Source organism: Rhinatrema bivittatum, chromosome 3, assembly GCF_901001135.1.
Source record: "Rhinatrema bivittatum chromosome 3, aRhiBiv1.1, whole genome shotgun sequence".
Lineage (NCBI taxonomy): Eukaryota > Metazoa > Chordata > Amphibia > Gymnophiona > Rhinatrematidae > Rhinatrema > Rhinatrema bivittatum.
Genome location: NC_042617.1, coordinates 14048928 through 14069457, shown reverse-complemented (window position 1 = coordinate 14069457; position 20530 = coordinate 14048928). Strand labels below are relative to the sequence as shown.

General features: G+C 45.3%; 1 protein-coding gene across 2 annotated transcripts in view; it reads left to right on the top strand.

Annotated features, from left to right (window-relative positions):
- The window catches only part of GLO1 (glyoxalase I), a 47778-nt gene extending 29098 nt beyond the window's left edge, over positions 1–18680 (top strand). Inside the window, exons 4-6 of one of the 2 annotated variants that reach the window (XM_029592922.1) lie at positions 3101–3165; positions 8703–8796; positions 17515–18680. In XM_029592922.1, the coding sequence (XP_029448782.1) occupies positions 3101–3165; positions 8703–8796; positions 17515–17602 (247 nt within the window). In that variant the 3' untranslated portion in view covers positions 17603–18680. The remainder of the gene's footprint in view (positions 1–3100; positions 3166–8702; positions 8797–17514) is intronic. The other variant, XM_029592921.1, reaches the window with a different exon arrangement.
- The last annotated feature ends 1850 nt before the right edge of the window (positions 18681–20530 follow it).

The window sequence follows — 20530 nt, the reverse complement described above, 5'->3', positions numbered from 1 at the left end:
ATGAGCTGCTTTGGCAAGCATTTAAACATACCTCCGATGAAGATAGAATTCGAAATGCCGGAGCAACAGGTGTTTTCATTGTTGGCGCTACTAAACTAGCTTGCTCCTGTGGATCAAAAAGCCTGGTTACAGGTTCTATTGATTATAAATATATGGGCACTGTAAGCAATTGTAAGACATAGACTGTACCATCAACTTCTGTGTCTTAGGTGCCTTGTATATGAGATCTGTCATAGAAACATAGAAATGACGGCAGAAGAAGACCAAATGGCCCATCCAGTCTGCCCAGCAAGCTTCCCTCATTTTTTCTCTCATACTTATCTGTTTCTCTTAGCTCTTGGTTCTATTTTCCTTCCACCCCCACCATTAATGTAGAGAGCGGTGATGGAGCTGCATCCAAGTGAAATATCTAGCTTGATTAGTTAGAGGTAGTAGGGGTAGTAACCGCCGCAATAAGCAAGCTACACCCATGCTTATTTGTTTTTACCCAGATTATGTTATACAGCCCTTATTGGTTGTTTATCTTCTCCCCTGCCGTTGAAGCAGGGAGTTATGCTGGATATGCGTGAGGTATCAGTTTTTTTCTTCTCCCCTGCCGTTGAAGCAGAGAGCTATGCTGGATATGCATTGAAAGTGAAGTATAAGAATGGAGTGATCAAGCTAGTTGAAAGGCATCAGGAATAGAGGAAGGTGGAGGTAGTAATTTGGTTATTTGGTTTGGGGTAGTAACCGCCGTAACAAGCCAGCTACTCCCCGCTTTGTGAGTGTGAATCCTTTTTTCTTCTCCCCTGCTGTTGAAGCAGAGAGCTATGCTGGAAATTCGTGATGTATCAGTCTTTCTCCCATGCCGTTGAAGCAGAGAGCTATGCTGGATATGCGTGAAGTATCAGTTTTTCTTCTCCCCTGCCGTTGAAGCAGAGAGCTATGCTGGAAATTCGTGATGTATCAGTCTTTCTCCCATGCCGTTGAAGCAGAGAGCCATGCTGGATATGTGTCGAGAGTGAAGTATCGGGTACATTTGGTTTGGGGTAGTAACCGCCGTAACAAGCCAGCTACTCCCCGCTTTGTGAGTGCGAACCCTTTTTTCTTCTCCCCTGCTGTTGAAGCAGAGAACTATGCTGGATATGCATTGAAAGTGAAGTATAAGAATGGAGTGATCAAGCTAGTTGAAAGGCATCAGGAATAGAGGAAGGTGGAGGTAGTAATTTGGTTATTTGGTTTGGGGTAGTAACCGCCGTAACAAGCCAGCTACTCCCGTCTTTGTGAGTGCAAATCCTTTTTTCCACATTTCCTCTTGCTGTTGAAGCTTAGAGTGATGTTGGAGTCACAGTAACCATGTGTATGTTTATTGAATAAGGGTATTGTCTCCAGGCAGTAGCCATCATTCTGGCAAGTCACCTACTCTTCATTGGCGGCCTCTTGACTTTATGGATCCACAGTGTTTATTCCACGCCCCTTTGAAGTCCTTCACAGTTCTTCACAGTCTTTAACTTTATATCCGATTTGAACAATCGCTGCATTGTTTGAGTGAATTTCTATTATTGGTTTAACATTGTAACATGACATTTGTGTTACAAACTTGTAGTTTTATATAGACAGTCAGATGCTATAAGCTAGATAAAGATGCTGAGTTACAAGGTTGTAGAGCATTTTGAACTGATATGAGGTTATTTAACATTCCCTCTAAAACAGGCACAAGATCAGTTTATATTCCATCTAAAATTATAGAACATATTCTTAGAACAAACCCAAGATTGCTAACGTTGAATTCTAAGAAAACATTTACATGTGAGATGAGAATTAAATTACCATGTTGCAATTCACATTGGTTTTCTAATATAAACAAATCATAGAAATTTTAACAATTATGTAGACTAGTTTAGGGGCTGGAAATACACAACTGAAATTCTATATAATGCTTAATCAGTAAAATCATTTGAGGGAGTTTATGCTAGTGCCTTTAATGGCACTCTGTCCAAAAGGTACTTTATTAAATAATGTTTAATATTTATATTTTTATAGTATTTTATTAAAAAAAACAAACAAAAAAAACTCCTCTTCTCTACAGCTAGTGGCTTTAAGCATTCTTATTTTCAGGGAACTACAACAGCATGAAAGCAGGGCTGAATGCTCTGGAATTTTTAACTCCTCATTGGGGCCAGTGCTTTCATTAGGCAAACCTAGGCGGTCACCTAGTGTGTCAAAACTTCAGGGGCAGCAAAATCTAGCCAGTGTGAAGCCCAAAGGGGTTCTGTATCAAAGCCAATACTGCCAAAGAAGGGACTACTGTGCTAGCGCCACTGCAGGAGGGAGCACTGGGCTGGAGCTACCACCAGTAGGTAAGCTGGGGGAGGGGAGCATGATCAAAGGAGTACCTAGGGCACCGAACCCTCCAGTACTCCTGCATGGCCTTGCTCCTCATTCTGTTCCACCTCTTTTCCCTCCATGTTGACAGATCAGATGGAGGATCCTCCTCATTCTGCTCTTTGCCCATTGTTCAATATATAACGATCTTGCTACTGAAATAGACATGACTGAGCTTTTATAGAGTGACCTTATATTGGATTATTCGTAAGTTTCATGCTACGTTGGGTATTTTTTAATTGCTTCGCCCATTGTTGGCGTTTTTGTGGACACAAGGCATGGTTACTGAACTAAGACACAGAGTTTATATTGGTGTTCTTTCTCATCCTGTATTAGACCCCTTTGGTATTAGGGAGTGATGATATCTAAGGGCAGCAAAAACCTAAACTTGTCACTGGAAGGTGGGAAATCTGGTGGGAGTAGGAGAGGTCCCCCGAAGAGACTGGGTAGTGGTATGAGCAAAGCTGGTATTTTTTAATGGTGGGAGGGCACCAATGTCAGGACCCTAGAGGATGGTATACAGGACCCTAGAGCTGGTCCTGCATACCATCCTTTTTGTACATTAGTTAACTCTGAGGTCCTTGGCACCCCTTGTTGGGCCTGATACACAGTAACTGAAAATGCCCTGGATTTCTACTGATTTCATTCAGCATGCAGTTTTTCTTTTTGTTACCTTACACTGTGTTCCATTAATTTCTTTTTTTTTTTTTTTTTTTTTTCTTTTCCTCTTTGGCAGCAATTGGGGAACTGAAAACGAAGAGAAGGGTTATCACAACGGTAATTCCGACCCCCGAGGATTTGGTATGTAGTCCGAGCTCCTTGCAAACAGGTTTATCGACACTCTGTTTAAATTGTATTCTAATGTAGTGGTTCTCCACCTTTTTCTCTGTCGGGACAAACCTGCTAGATGGTCCTCACATGTGTGACACACTGAACACATGACAGTCACAGGGCTAACCCCGACCCTCTGTAATGGCTATAAAGCAGAGCTAGAACATTCCCTGTACAAGTCATCATACAAAAAAGATATTCTGGTATTATCTCAATAACAGCAACACAAACTCCCTCTACTACCAATGCATGTCCAGTTGAGAAAACACAACAAATAAAATACTCCGCAGTCAGCAGATAGAGATAGTGAACAACTGGCTTGCTGACATCACTTCTTATAGGATCCCATTCTGCCTGACAGAATTGTTCTGTCTCCATCAGATGGCAGGAAAAATACTGTGGTGCTGCTGCTGCTACTACTACTTAATATTTCTGTAGCACTACATGACATGCACAGCGCTATACAAACACACAATAAAAAAGACAGTCCCTGCTCAATAGAGCTTACAATCTAATAAGACAAACTTACAGGGCAAGAGACTTGGGGAATTTCATAAAGTAAGACAGTGGTTAAAGAAAAAGTTAGTTAATAAGGCTAAAAGCAGATCATTGAGCCTAAGATTTAAATGCAACTTCAAAAAGGGTGGGTCTTTTAGATGGGATTTAAAATGGCGAGAGAGGGAGCAGGACGCACCAGGTCAGAAAGACTATTCCAATCACACAGCGCAGCCAGGTGGAAAGCACGGAGTCAGGAATTGGCAGTAGAGGAGAAGGGCACAGATAAGAGTGACTTATCAGACAAGCGGAGTGTACTACTAATATTGTAGTTGAGCCCTAGTATAAGCTGGGTGAAGAATTGCCTGTTAGGCTGCTCCTAGAGTGATAAGTCCTGGGACTCTGGCCCCTGGTGGAACTGCTCAAGTGGAAAAGAGTCTTATCCTTCCTGTGTTGAGTTAGTTTGTCAGCCAAGAAGGATTCTTGGAAGCTGGCTCTTTCCAGATATCTGTGAAATCCCTTGCCATTTTGTGTTCCTCTTCTCTACCTTGGCTTAGGGCGTCCGTCCTTTAAAAAAGAAAAAAAGTGCATGTTGGAGGATAAATTCTCAGTCTGAGGCTATCTTGGGGGTCTTTAAGGGTTCAGAGCCCCTGAGGAAGGGGAATATTCTCCCAGGGAAAACAGTGATTTCGCCAGTGGTGCGTCCCTTTTTTCATAAGGATGAGTTGTCTGCCTTGATAAATCTGTTCCTGAGTACTTGACATGGGAAGATGACGACGTTAATCCGGATGAGGATTCTATTATGCAGGGTTTACAGAAACCCCCCAGTCTCTCCCATTGCACAAAGAGCTGATTTCTGGAGACATGGGCTGCTCCTGAAGCTTCTTTTTAAAGGAGGTTAGGGCTATGTCTGAGCTCTGCTGTAACCAGACTAATCACTATTCCGGCTCAGGGTGGTGTGTCCCTCAAGGGTGCCCAGGACGGAAGGATTGAATCTGTTCTTAAGCATGCATTTGAAGCAGCAAGCTTTGCTCTACAGGTAGCAGTGTATAGTGGAATTGGGATTGTATCTGTCTCGGCAAATACAGAAGGCAGCCTTGGAAGCTGGACAAACGGAACCAGAAGTGGCCTTTTTGGCTAACCTCACTTACAGTTTGTAAAGAGAGAAGCCATGCTCCAAGCTGCCAATCATAGTACTGCGGCGCTTCTATTTCCAAGTCTAAAGTACGTTTCCCTTTAAGGGTAAGCTTCTTTTTGGAGAAGATCCAGAGACGTTTGTACAGGCCTTGGTGGAGCCTTAAGGCTCCTAGATTACAGGAAGATGAGCTTAAAGGAGCTGCTCTGTTCGCTACTTCTAGAAATCTGTTTCAGAACTCAAAGCAGGAAAGACCAGGCTGTACAGTCGGCAGAGATCAAGACTCTCTACAGCAGGTTTCAGTCTTTGCATCTTAACCACCTTTTTTATCAAGTTTTGAGTGGTGCCTTGGGCACCTGGATTTCGCAAGGAAGATTTGAGAACCCATCCTGTGCAAGAAGTAGGGGGGGGGGGGCCGTTTGTTAGCCATTTACCAGCGATGGGTTCAAAATGACATCAGATCAGTGGGTTCTGGAGGTCCTTGAGGGAGAATACACTGTAGAGCTTTTCTTGCCCTATTTCAGATGCTTTTATGGCATCCCCTGTCGAACCATGTGAAAAGTGGAAACAGTACGATAGACTCTTGAGCAGCTTTTACAGTTAGCAGCAGCAGCAGTTCTGGTTCCACAAAGGAAGTAGGGCAGGAATTTTAGTTTACTTCATTGTAACAGAGTGAAGGCACCTTTTTGTCCTATTTTGGATTTGAAAGGGGTCAATAGAGCACTGAAGGTTTCAAGTTTCAAAATGGAGACCTTGAGGTCTGTCATGACAGGGGAGTTCCTAATGTCTTTGGAGCTGACAGAACCATATCTGCATATTCCAGTACAGGCGGCTCATCAAAAGTATCTTTTGTTTTGCAATTCTGAGACCATTTTCAGTTTTGTGTACTACATTTCAGCCTGGCCGCTGCACCAAGAACTCTCCAGGGTGATGGTGGCGGCAGCTTCTCTGTGGCGCAAAGATATTCTGGTGCATCATTATCAAATATCTGTAAATAAATACGTACAGCATATCAAATATTATTTACCTGGATGATTAGCTCTCCTGAGAGGTCTTTGCCTGATTCAACCAGACAGCTGCGACCCGAGTGTTGCAATTCTTGTAGGAGCTAGGCTGGATGGTGAGTTTTACTAAGTGCAAGTTATATCTATCCCAGTCCTTGGAATATCTAGGGGCAAGGTTCAACACTAATTTGGGAAGAGTGTTCTTGACCAAGGAGAGGATGTTGAAGCTACAGGTTCAGGTGAGGGCATTGTTAAGGACTCCTGGGAGTATCTTCAGGTGCTGGGATCCATGGAGGAATTCCCTGGGTGTGGGCTCATATAGCGTCCCTTTTTCCTAGAAGGCCTTATTATCCACGTGGACCTCCTCATTCCCAAAGGCTGGTATTGCTGTCCCAAGAACCTAGAAGTGGGAGTGAATCTAGACTGATGCCAGTTTGGTAGGTTGGGGAGCACATTACCAGGGCCAAGTGGCTTGGGGTGCACGAACTCTGGAAGAGAGCAAATGGTCGATCAGTTGCTTGGAAACGAGGGCCATAAGATTTGGCATTCCTCTTTTGAAGGGGCAGGTGGTAACAATCCTTTTAGACATTGTGACACGGTGGCATATGTTAGTCACAGGCAAATTGTTTATTGAAATAGGCAGAGAAAAATGTGAGGATGATCTTGTCAGCCCACATAGGAGTCAAAAATGTAGAAGCGGATTTTCTCAGCCGTAACTGTCTTTGAATCCAGGGGAATAATCTGTGGGAGGCAGTGTTTACCTCGATAGTGAGCAGATGGGAAAAGCTGGTGAGGGATTTGGCTACCAATTGCAGTGCCAAGGAGAGGAGTTTTTATTTATTTATTTTTCCGTTTTAGAAAGAAAAAAAAAAAAGGTTCATTAGAGATGGCTGCTTTGATTCAGAAATGGCTGGAGTGTGGTCTGTTTTGTGTTCCTGCCATGGCTGTTAGTGGCAGAGTGGTGCCAGGCATCGGATCTTTCATACTAATTGCTTCAGACTGGTCAAGATCTCCCTAGTTTGTGGATGTAGTAAGGATATTAGAAGGTGACCCCCCCTCCCCTCATGCTTCTTCTAGCCAGAGGTCCCACTGTACCAGGGACCTGTCTTTCACAAGGATCCGGATCGATTCTGCCTTAAGGCTTGGCCATTGAAAGGGATAGTTTTAATGAAGAGATGTTATTCAGGGGGTTGTGAATACTTTCCAATTGAGGAAAAGTTTTTTGCTTCCTTGACAATATGTCAAGATTTGGTGCACAGAGGAGAATTGGCCAGGAAGGCATTACCTTCCCTTTTGGAATTTCTTCAGAAGGATTTGAATAAGGGGCTGAAAGAACAGATAGGAGGGATGCCTTGTTATAGGGGGGATGCCTAGGCGGAAGATCCTTGTCTTCTCAGCCAGACATATCGTGTTTTCTAAGAGGCGTCAAGCATTTCGAGCCCCCTCCCACTCCCTATGAATCTTGATCCCTGTGTGGGATTTGAAACTTCTTACTGGTCAGCTATTTGAACCGATGAGCGAAACATCGGTCAAGCTACTTACTGTAAAGGCGGTGTTTTTAGTGGCAATCTGTTCAGCTAGATGTGTGTCCAAGCTTCAGGCTTTTCGTATAGAGAGCTTTATGGATGAGGCAGTTTATATTTTCTTCTCAAAGTGGTATCTGTCCTCCTTTCAAAGGGAATCCTATGGGGGAGACTATGGTCATTTTACGTCATTTGGATGTGAAGACTATTTTATTGAGGTACGTGGAGGTGACTAATTTTAGAAAATCTGACTATCTTTGTCCTTTTTAATGGTCCTCAAAGAGGTGAGGCTGCTTCAAAGACAGCAGTAGCTTGATGGATCAAAGAAGTCATAACTGCAGCTTACATTGAGCCTTTCACTTCCCAAAGGGACTGAGAGCCCATTCCACTAGGGTGCAGGCTGTGTCACGGGCAGAGCTTCACTTGGTGTCGCCTTAAGACATTTGCAAGGCCTGATCTTCATTGCATTCTTTTTTTTTCTAAGCAATATCATTTGGATGTCTGGACCAAGGAAGAATCGCCTTGATTTGGGAGTTTTGAGTAAGGTTGGCAGAGTTCCACCCAGTGGAGAGAATGCTGTGGTACATCCTATACATCTGGACTGGTCTGACTAGATAATGAGGAAGGTGAAATTTAGTGCTTACCTGATAATTTCCTTTCCTGGAGTACAGCCAGACTAGTTCAGGACCCACCCTATCTGCCAATTGATTTCTTTATGCCTTATTAGTGTTGTGACCATTTTGGAATTCAGAAGAACATTTTCATATAATTTGTCAGTTCTCCTTTGGGATCCTCACAGGTAAGGAGCTCTGGTGTGTTTAATCTCTTTTTTTATCTTTGTTCATTTAGGCATTCTTGTTCCTTGGAAGCCCTCTGGTTGTAGTTAAAGGAGTTTGTTTTAAAAAAAAAAACACCCAAAAAACAACTTATTACATAGAATACTAGCAGGCTGTGAATGCAGCATGCACCCTGTAAGGCGTGATGTCAGCAAGCTCGTTGTTCTGTCTCCATCTGCTGCCTGGGGAGCATAACCCATGCTTCTGGACTGGTCTGGCTGCAGTCAAGGAAAGGCACTAACTTCCCCTTGATCTACCTCATTTCTCAGGTGTACCTTGACCGCCTCTCTTCTCTTTCTGGGACACAGACGTCCCCAGTCTGTCTAGGATTGTTTAACATATGATATGCTCTTTCCATCACACATGCTGCTGACATTCCTTCCTGCTTTAGATTTGAGCATATTCTCAGCAATGCTTTCTATATACAGTGGCAGATCTTAATGACTATATATATATATATCTATATCTTTTTTCACCAGTGTGTGTTTTTGGTTTTTTGTTTTCACTTATTCAGGTCACATTGGTCTCGCAGTCCCAGATGTATATGCGGCATGTAAGAGATTTGAAGAACTAGGAGTAACTTTTGTGAAAAAACCAGATGATGGTGAGTCTTCTGTCTCCCCCAGTCCTCTCACACAACAGCTATTTTAAAAATGTAATTCTTCAATAATCTGATCCCCTGGACCTGAAGAACATTAATTGTGTTAAACTCTTGAAGTTCTACATGTTGATCAGGATGTCCTAATCTGGTGCTCTGCAAGTTGCTCCACGAAATTAGTGGCACTCATACTTTACAGAATAAATGATCTCTTTCCAGTGGTGCTCCTGAAGAGCCAATCCACGAGACACAGCTCCCCGATAGGCCAGACTTGAAGCGAGTAGTGTAAAACCCTGAAATACTGTGAACCATAATGAAGATTGTATCATTTTAACCTTTCTTGAGACTGACAGTCAACCATTTTGAACAGATTTTGCCTTACTGTTCTCACAGTAACCTTTATTAAAGTGTTTGTTTGGCACCCTCAAAGAAGAAGAAAAAGCTAAAAGTAGATTCCTCCTGCCTCTTTGGACTTCCAGTTAAAAGCACCACCACCTCCTTACAGTATATTCCGAGCAGCTGTACCTCCCCTCCAGCCCTGCTTCCCAAAGGAGCCCACTAAGCTGCCACCTCTTCCCTTCCATGGGAGTGACGCTAGGAGCCTTCATTCACAACTACAGTTACTTTTTTAAATTTTTATCCTTCCCACCTCACTTAGGCCACTTATTGTCCGTGGCTGGGGGAACCCTTCAGCCCCATATCCGGCCACTAGATGTCACCATTACACAATGACCGAGACCTGAAACTTCCCCCCCCCCCCCCCTCACTGAAGCTGTGAGCGTTACCTCTGCAGAATCCTACATTTAAGAAGTAATATTTCAAAGCGATAGTAACTCAATAATATACCTGGACTTGACCAACATTACTCAAATAATGATTTTATTTAACCGAACTTTATTGGCACCTGTTAGAATGTACGATATCCTACATTTACTTACCTTAGTCTATGTGCCTATTTGTAAACCGTTGCGATGGTATATAACTTAGCGACGGTATAGAAAAGTTTTTAAATAAATAAATCCACAGCTGTCCTGGGGAGTGGAAGACTCAAATCAGGAATCAAGCCCAGATCCCTCTGCAAGACATTGCATTTAAGTAAATGTCCTAAAATAACTCTGGTGGGGAAAGGAAAGGGTATACATTTATCCTAATTTACATTTACAAGGGGGCAGTGTTGTAGGGGAGCATCCACTGGTGAACCTGACTAGGAGGGCAGAGAAGCAGCATTGTTCTGGTGTCAGGGCTGCTGGTGTTTGCTGTTGCTTCTGTTTTGGTGCCCTAGGCAACCACCTAGTTTACTTAATAGAGGAGTCTGCCCTGCATGTGTGGGACAATGTCAAAAGCTTTGCTGAAATCCATGCTTCCTTGTTTACTAATGAGGCTGTTGGGGAGGTACCCATTGCAGAGATGGTTTTCAAGGGGGGTGAGTCAGATGAACTGAACCAAATCACTGTGAACCTGGAAGATGTAGTAGGCCAGATTGACAAACTAAAGAGTAGCAAATCACCTGGACCAGATGGTATGCATCCTAGGGTACAGAAGGAACTAAAAAATGATCTATTAGTTAAAATGTGTAACCTATCATTAAAATCATCCATTGTACCTGAAAGACTGAAGGCTGACCAATGTAACCCCAATATGTAAAAAGAGCGCCGGGGTGATCGGAGAAAAATACTAGAAACTATTCTAAAGATCAAAATCATAGAGCATATAGAAAGAAATGGTTTAATGGAACACAGTCAACATGGATTTACCCAAGGGAAGTCTTGCCTAACAAATCTGCTTCATTTTTTTGAAGGGGTTAATAAACATGTGGATAAAAGTGAACTGGTAGATGTAGTTTATTTGGATTTTCAGAAGTCGTTTGACAAAGTTCCTCATGAGAGGTTTCTAAGAAAACTAAAAACTCATGGGATAGGCGATGTCCTTTTATAGATTACAAACTGGTTAAAAGACAGGAAACAGAGAGTAGGATTAAATGGTCAATTTTCCCAGTGGAAAAGGGTAAACAGTGGAGTGCCTCAGGGATCTGTACTCTGGTGCTTTTAAATCTATTTATAAATGATCTGGAAAGGAATTCAAGTGAGGTTATCAAATTTGCAGATACAAAATTATTCAGAGTAGTTAAATCACAAGCAGACTGTGATACATTACAGGAGGATCTTGCAAGACTGGAAGATTGGGCATCCAAATGGCAGATGAAATTTAATGTGGACAAGTGCAAGGTGATGCATATAGGCAAAAATAACCCTTGCTGTAGTTACACGATGTTAGGTTCCATATTAGCAGCTACCACCCAGGAAAAAGATCTAGGCATCATAGTGGGATAATACTTTGAAATCTCCGGCTCAGTGCTGTAGCAGTCAAAAAAAAAGCAAACAATGTTAGGAATTATTCGGAAGGGAATGGTTAATAAAACAGAAAATGTCATAATGCCTCTATCGCTCCATGGTGAGACCGCACCTTGAATACTGTGTACAATTCTGGTCGCCGCATCTCAGAAAAGATATAGTTGCAATGGAGAAGGTACAGAGAAGGGCGACCAAAATGATAAAGGGAATGGAACAGCTCCCCTATGAGGAAAGGCTGAAGAGGTTAGGGATATGATAGAGGTCTTTAAGATCATGAGAGGTCTTGAATGAGTAGATGTGAATTTATTTACACTTTCAGATAATAGGACTAAGGGGCATTCCATGAAGTTAGCAAGTAGCACATTTAAGACTAATCAGAGAAAACTATTTTTCACTCAACGCACAATAAAGATCTGGAATTTGTTGCCAGAGGATGTGGTTAGTGCAGTTAGTGTAGCTAGGTTCAAAAAAGGTTTGGATAAGTTCTTGGAGGAGAAGTCAATTAACTGCCATTAATCAAGTTGACGTAGGGAAAAGCCATTGCTAATTAATTGCATGGGATCTTCTTGGTGTTTGGGTACTTGCCAGGTTCTTGTGGCCTGGTTTGGCCTCTGTTGGAAACAGGATGCTGGGCTTGATGGACCCTTGTTCTGACCCAGAATGGCAATTTCTTATGTTCTTATACCAAATCCAGGGCATGCCCCTGATCTAGATCAGAGAAATTGATCTGATTTTTCTTCGGCTCTAAGATTCTGCATCCCACCAGATTTAAGGTATTCCCCTCTCCTTCCCCTTTAGTAATGTCAGACGAAGTGGCCTTTAGTTACCCGCCACCTCCCGCTTACCAGTTTTATGAAGCGATGACATTTGCTCTTCTGCTTCCTCAGATAGCTTGGACAGGACCATCCATGGAGCTGTGGGAACCCCTGTGATCTCCCTTAACGTACTTGGATGAATCCCATCCAAGCCCCATTGCCTTGTCCTCTCTTAGTTCTGCCAGTTCCATGCAATATCTGTTCCTGTACCAAATATCTGTCATGCTACTCATCCCTTTCTGGGTGAACACTATTCTTCCTTGTCAAAGTCCACACATTCTTGCTTTCTGCACTTTTTCCTTTCATGGATATCTTAATTTACCCTTTAGCTATCTTTCTTCTTGTGCTTTGCAATCCAGACTACTTTCCCTCCTTCTCTGTTTTCTAAGATATATTGGATCTCAGAGGATATCCTTTGAATACTGATCTATAATCTTTAGACCTGCTCCTCCTTTGATCTTCCACCTCATTTGAACCATGGCTAGGATCTGGCACCATGAAGCTTCCTTCATAATTTTCTGGGAATTTCCCCTTATTGCATATCCCCATTCCAACTTATGTGCAAATATTGCAGTGAGAGGCTTCTGGTGTGGAGACCAGGCACCAGGGCTTCTCTCAGAAACCTGCAGTCATGAGCCTGAAATCTAGTTTAGTAGGTAGCACCATAGTCTGACAGAGGCCCAGGCCCAAGGGTCTGTGAGTGGTAACTGCACAGAATTCCCATTCTCCTAGGACAAGCAGGATGGTAGTCCTCGCACATGAGTGATATCTGATGGAAAACTTATGTCAAAAGTTTCTAGAACTTTGGCACACTGAGCATGCCCAGCAAGCCACTATCCATGTGTCCACGCAGGGTCCCTCTCCAGTCTCTTCTTCTCCACAAGAGAGATCCTCTGGCAGTTGTGGAGCTCATGCTCCCTTTTTTTTTCTTCGGTATTGGAAAGCTTTTCCAGATCGATTCTTTGACTTTCTGTGCCAGGTCACTCTCCATTCCCCCGGCTTAGTTCAGCTGGGCAGCGTGGTAAGTCTTTCCTTTATGTGCGGTCGATTCCCAGTGGTGCTTCCTCTTAGTACCTGCTGGTCATTGACTGCTCGCTGGCTTGTTTTTTCTCTGGATTTGTTGGGTTTTCGTTGGTGCCCCCCGTGTCCTCTGGAATATTTGCCTCGCAGGTCTGCACGAGGTATGTCTCCTCTGTCTGGGAGCATCCTACGATGTCCAGCAGTCGTTTTTGTGACCAGATGACCCCCAAGGGCTGGTGGGCCCACCTGGACAAAATGGAGAAGCTTTTCAGTCCGAGAAGTCAGAACCCTCGATTCCGGTATCGGGGGCGTCAACACCTAGAAGCCGAGCTGGCATTGTCCACCCCACCACCAGGGCCCTTGATGGAGAGAAGCGCCAGGGATCGGCCGTTGTCTGTGTCTTCCCACTCCAGGATGTCTGCATCGTCTTTCCTCTTCGGTGCTGGGCCGAGCATCATGGGAAGTATCGCTACTGGTCTCAGTCTATGCTCACTGGGCATCGACAGAAGGGGCACAGCTCTCTATTGAACCCAGGAGATCCAGGCGTTCCCACAGATACTAGTGCCAGGCACCAATTTCCCTCAGGGTGCCGGAGCCTACTCCATCAATGTTGGCACTGCTTCTGGAGCACCTCTGTCCTTCTTGGCGTCCTCCCCATACAGCCGCTGCCAGTGCTCAGGGGTCCATCGATACCCCAGTGGCCACAGATGCCTCCTCCGAGGAGGAAGGCCCCTTGCAATCTACGGTGGTAACTGAATTGCTTTTTCTCTGTCTCTTACTCTTTTTGTTTGGGCTGACCTGGGCGTTGAAACCCATTCAGGGTGTGTTTTTCAATCTAATTTCAGATGTTTGTGTTTATCCAGAGATTATTTCGGGAAACTGAGCATCAGGCTTACTGTAGCATTATGATTCTGAATGGTGTTCAGGCTGAGACGCTGTAGAAGAGGATTATCTGCTTTTCTTTAGATACCTGGGGTAGCATTTTATTAACCCTGAGTTTCCCGATCAGGTGTGGCACGGAAAAGTCACCACTGCCTCGTTCTCAGATTGAGGCCAGCACTGGGGCTCTGCTTTCAGCCCCTCACAGCAGCAAGAGATAGCAGCTCCTTTCTAGAGTGTGATAATTAATGGGCAGCTTGCATTTCCTCAACTTCCCTGTCCTGAGCCGCCTCCTTTGAGTCCTATCCCCAGGCTGAGTGGGCTCTGAGCAGTGGCTGTGGCAGTAGTGAAGGAGCTTGGTATCCACGAGCTGCAGCTGGCTGCCTGCACCACACCATCGTCTCCCTTATCCTGCGCTTTTCCGGAGGGAGCTGCTCCATTGAAATGGGGTCAGAAGTCTGTCTGACCTCGCTCCTTTGTTTTAAAACTTGGAAGCAAGGCTGGTGGGGCTTTTGGTATTTCTCTAGCTCTTCATTTGTCCATATGAGTTCTCAGTCTGCACCTCCTGCTCCATGGAGGTTAATGTGCCAAACAATTTTTGTTAACCTAGATAGGCCTTGGGCTTGAAAAGGTTGGGAAACACTGTTTTAATTTGAGATAGGGCTATTTTACTTGCCAGCTTTTTAAGTACCTTTCAGGCCAAAAGCTTTTTTCCTAAATCTCAAATTTGGGAGAATTGATTCCCAAATGGGTAATTTCAAAGGGAATTCCATAGGTAAATTTCACCCACAGAAGAAAAAAAAAAAAAAGTTGAGGTTCCCCCACCCCTGAGGCAGGCCCAGTAAGGTAGGCATGGAGAGGAAAATTGGCTTGCAGGCCAGCGGGTACAAAGGTCCATGAAGTTTCAAAATTAATTTTACAAGTAATTTCTGCAGAAATGTCCTTTTCTTATAAAACTGCCTGTCTGATATGCAGGTAACGTGCATGCATGAGGATCCATATGTGTGAGCTTTCTCCTGCATGGAGGAGAGGCAGTCTGGGGCAGGTGATCGTAATCCCGGAAAGCACCCAAAATGCTGTCCGCGTAGGACAGCAACGCCCCATGCTGGGATGGCTCAAAGTGAGTAACTACACTAGCTAACCGTAAGAAACCACGCATCCAATTAACTATGTTTTTCGCGACGCGCGGGCCCGAACCGGATTTCCTCAGGCGTTTCTTCGCCTTCTTAGAAAGCTTTTTCCCTCCCCGTCTACCTTCAAGTAACTTAAATATATTAACGAACTTACGCTTTCGAATACGCTTAACTAAACGAGTGGGGACCTCTTCCCACAATTCGGACAGAGGGGCTACCGCCGGGTGAGCCGCCTCGCATTTAGGACCTTCCCCTAAAACCACCCGCCGACTAGGCTGAATCTCGCTAGACCGCGAGGACGAGGTGGAAGAGCTCCCGCTAGACTCCCCCCGGGATCTCCGTGTCTTACCCGGCCGGATACTGCCCACCCGCTGTAGCCCTTCCGTACCTGCAGGCCGCGCTACGTCCTCCAGGAGCGCTGTGTCAGGTAAGTCGCCTCCGGCATCCGTTGTCCTAGGCACGCTTCACGACTGGACGGGCCAGGGCGATCATCGTCTTCTGCAGCTGTGAACAAACCCCTCAGAACACTTTCCCCCCCTAGAACATTAGCGCTGAGCACTGAGCCTGCACCTGCGTACCCGCGCTGCCCCGAGGGGGAAACGCAGGCCTGGGCCGGACCGGCTGGGAAGAATTGCGCGCCCTGGGAGAAGCCATACTCCGGCTGCCACCCCCCGAAATTCTGGCGGCCGTGCGCACCACCCTCACTAGGCCCTTGGAGAAACCGATATCCCGATCTGGCCATGAGGTCTAAAACGTCAGCAATCAACGCAGCCGACGCAACAGGGCCACGCTGCTGGGAGGCGAAAGACTGCTGTGGGGGTGCAGGACAGGGGAGGGGGCGGGAAGCAGGCTCCGTGGGAGGGGGTTGGTACGCAGCAGTGGAGAGACGCCGGCCCCTGGGGGGGGGGGGGATCGGGGATACCGCGGGGGAGCACCCAGGAGCCTCGCTCCGGTGCCGATCCTGCTGGCTGCTGCGGGCCGCACCCCTGCGCCGAGCCGGCTGGCTGCTGCGGGGGCTACGGGCTTTGCTCCTGCGCCGGTCCAACGGACTGCTAAGGGAGTGATGGGGACGCACAGAAACAGCACCAGACCGCGAGCCGGCCAGGGAGGGCCCCATGAGGCTCGGCTGTAACGGGCCCGCGGCAAGGGATGAGGCAGGGGGGGTCCCAGGGACCAAGGAGGGGGCCTGGGGGCCGAGGGCAAGCGGCGCCGGAGAAAAGTTGGTAGGAGGGAGGAGGGGGGGCGCCGCGGGATGAAAGGAAGGCATGGCAGCAGCAGAAAGAGCAGGCAAGGTCAAGGGGGCAGATGAGAGCGCGGCCGGGCGCGGGTCGGAGGCCAGGACAAGACCGAAATGCGAACCCGGGCTGGCAAGCTGAGGTGGGCTGGAAGGAAGGGGCGGAGAGTCCGGCTCGGGGCCGCTTTCCCCGGAATCGACCGGCAAGAGCGGGGGGGGGGGGGGGGAACGCACGAGGAAGGTGAACAAGGTGCGGCAAGGAGGGGGGGGCCACAGCGAAGGAAGGAACACAATCGGGACTCACCGCAGGCAGGAGGTGCTGAGAAGGAGGAACGCTGGGAGGCGCAGGGGGACGCCACCGGCCGGGCCCGGCTGACGATGCAGGAGATCGAGCAGGCCTGGCCCGCGATTTCAGTGCCGTCTGGGTCCTGGGGCGCCGCATGGCGGGAACGCAGCGCAAAATAGCCTGGAACGGGAAAAATTCGCGAAGCAAGCGCGCCGGGTCAGTTGAAAACCAGGTGCGCGGCAAACAGGAGAAAACCCTCTGCTTACCACGCTGCCTGGATTGCAACTGACCCAGTCCCTGCTCTTTCCCCACTTGTGCCCTGCCTATCCACCAATGGGAGAGCAGCGTTTGAATTCACTGCCTCCCATTAGTGACCCTCCTTGTCTTTACTCCTCCCCCCCCTTTAATCCCGCCCCTGCTCGCTGCCGACCGATGCTCGCCCCCTTGTTATCGTCAGCGACCCCGGACCAGCCGGGATCGCCTCCCCTTTGAAAAGTATTCGTGTGAATTTTCACAGCAAAACTTCCTGCACTGAATAGTAGATGTCATCGTGTCCTGGGAGTTTTTCCAGGGTAACTTTCAAAGCAGACTTGCATGCACAAGTTTGTTTTGAAAATTGATACTTCTGTGTATAACAATCTGCATATTTATTCCTAACTGAACAAAGAGCATTTTAAAACTCCCCAAGCTTAGCAGTTTGAGCCAGTTTGCTTTGTTCTATGCCTTTAATTAGTCCTATCTGAAGGGCAGAACCTCTAATATCTTTGTAAGTAAAATAACTTGGGGGTGCTCAACTAGTTTTACTGTAAAAAGGCTGGAATGGCTGTAAGTTATGCATCTCAAATCTTAATCTATTCCTTAATTAATGTATTCGTTATAGCACCTATTCATAGTGTAGACTCTTCTACACCTCCTCCCAAATTTAGATAGTGAATCACACGCAAGGATTTCCTTTTTTTTCTCTTTGGAACTCAGCCTATTTTAAACATTTTATTTTTTTTTCTTTTCAGGAAGATGAAAGGTCTGGCCTTTATTCAGGATCCCGATGGTTACTGGATTGAAATTCTTAGTCCTAACAACATGATGTGCATCATTTAAGCTCTGTTCTTGTTCCTGCAGCATTGATAGAGATGTCAACATCAGTAAATCATTAGCTTGTACCCGATTTGTGTTGAATATACTAACTTCTCAAACTCTGTTTCATATTTTGCTGACCCCCTATTTTGATTTCTGGTCAGAGTTGGGCGAGGCGCTATGCCAGCATCACATTCACAATCCCACCAGAATGCGGTCTGCCCTGCTCTCTCTCCTTTTAATGGACGACTGCTGTGCCTTCGTGAACTTCAATGCCAACATTGGGAGAAGGTGCAGATTCAAAACGTGATGTATTCTGGGACAGGTGCATGAGATGTGTTTAAAACATCTTGATTTTTTTCAGTCAGCCATTTGATCCATTAGATAAAGCTTAATCATAATTGTAACCATTTTACTGTCATCTTTTAAGCACATGTTCATCCATTTTAAATGCACAATAGATGTCCTTTATTTAGTAGAGATGGACTTTGTCACAAATTAAAAAAAAAAACAAAAAACTTGTCCAAGGCGGTGAGGCTGTATCCGATATTTTCTGAAGCTGGATTTTTTTTTTTTTTGCATCTGATGAAATCATGTTAAAAGGCTTCCATCTAAGCAGAACCTTGGCTATTTTTACCTCTGCATTTTCAGATTGCTAAACCACAAGTTGTATTGGGACATCAAACATAGCATTCTGGAAAATTCTTGGATGGAGCACCACCTTTGAGTCATAACAGCAATCTTGATAGCCAAGCACTTGCAATTTCTGTTTCACAGCAAAAGAACTTAAGCTGCAGAGTTGATGACTGATGCTGCTATTGACTGTTACCTTCTGAACATGCACAGACTGCTGCCAGAACAGCTGTAGACTGACAATTCATGTTAAAAGAACAGGCTCAGGTCATGTGATTGGATCAAATTGTGTAAGGCTGTAGCTGACATTATGGGAATCCTATAAGAATTGCATTGTGTGTCAGTTTTATAATTTGATAAAGAGCACGATTCAGTGTGTCTGAAAATAAAAAGAAATGCAGTAATGTGCAGAGTAGCACTTTGGGGTTGCAGTTAGAATTTTGTTATTAAACTTGGCTTTTACTCTTCACTCTGAAGATCTTATTTTGCTCCTTGTTCCTCCCTCTCAGTAACAATGACAGTCTGTGGCCAGGGGTCTTGGAACTCAAACATGGATGCAGAGTGGCAGTTAGGTGTCCTCTCACCCCCCCCCCCCTAGGGCCTGTGAATGCTTCCTCTGCAGCACAGCTGACCAGGCCAGGGAACATCAGCTAGGCCTAGGAATTAAATCTGGCTCTTGCACATGGCAGTGTCCTGCACAGCCACTGTCCTGAGCTTTTCTGGCTTTCTAACTTTAGACTACATGCGTTGATATCATGACTATTTTATGATCACATTTTCTTCTAATTGTATTGGGATACTGTACTTACTTTTAGTTATATTTTTTTCCCAGTGAAAAATCTTTCCAATTAGTTTTCTCCATCTTTTAGTATCTTTTCATCTACTGTGGTGGGTTTTTCCCCCCCCCCCCCCCCCCTTCAGATGCATTGTAACCAACCTAACTTAAACATCTACAGGCCGATGCAATATTGGTGCTTCTTAAACGGGCATTAAGTGCCTGCTCCCTTGCTGCATGCCGTTCCACCTCTCCCGTGCTAAAAAGGAGTCACTAGAGGAAACTGTGTGCCCCTAGTGCTGCCACAGCAGCAGGCACCCAGGAGAGGTGGTGGTCACCCTAGGCAAATGGATACTCAATTTTATGAGCATCTGTTTCCCTAACCTGTGCATAGCCCACAGGTTAGGGAAATGGATGCTCGTTAATGGAGCATCCCTTTTTCCTAACGTGACTGCAGGCACACAATTTTTTAAAATTATCCTATTTTAGTTCCTCCAACTTAATGCTGCAATGATATTGCACCTGCTTTGGGTAGGTGTTAATTTTTTTTTTTATGCAATTTTAAATATACAAAGCATCAAATCTTTGGAAAGGCAATAGGAGAATAGCAAAAGAAACAATCTTAACTCAATTAATACATTGCCTTTATATCCACTGAAAAACCTGCTGACATTATCATACCTTAATAAAAAAAAGAAAAACAGGAGCATAAATAACTCCAGCGAGTAAACACAGCAACTCAGGGAAAGGTGAGTAGCAAGTAAGGATGCCCCCTCCCCCCCATACATTAATAAAGGTCTCTAATAACTAAGGACCAGGCAGAACTGGAGAGGAAGTAACTATTTTCCAAGCATTAAGGAAAGATTGTAGCTGCTCATGAGAAAATAAAACACACACCTCCACACACTTGTTGCCTATACCTACAGGTGGTGGATCAGAAGTTCCTTTGCCAATCCCATGGTGCCAGGAATGGACCTGGCTTCCTTGGTGGGAGTTGATTTTTTTTTTCAAGGGCCTACAGCCCTTTGGTAGAGGGCAGGAATGACAATATGGGACCTAAAAGGAAACCCCACCACCAGTCACCCTCCCTGAGAAGCAGAAAATACTCCATTTTTGAAAGACTTCCTTTTCATTAAACCTTCCTAATGTAAGGGGATTATTGGGGGGTGGGTTCCCTTCTAGTTCTCTTTTTTACTTTTCATTCTTCTCTTTTCTTTCATCTTTTAGTCCTACTACCATCCTTCCACTAGCAGGATGCTGCCTCTAAGCCATGGCTTGAATTACTAACCCTAGGCCTCTAATACTAGCTTTAGCCTCAATGTGCTGATAATTTAGTAGCAGAACACACAGAGGTACTGCTATTGGAAAACAACCAAGGGTCTGATTGTATGAAGTGAGAATAGTCTCTGTCTTTTAGCTGACTGAGAATCCAGTGCCATTGGAAAAAGAGCTGCTTTAAAATAAATAACACGGCAGAGGCTGGAGCAGTTGACATGGGAAGCCACAAGCCTTGTTTGGATAATGTGATATAGAGCATGTATTGC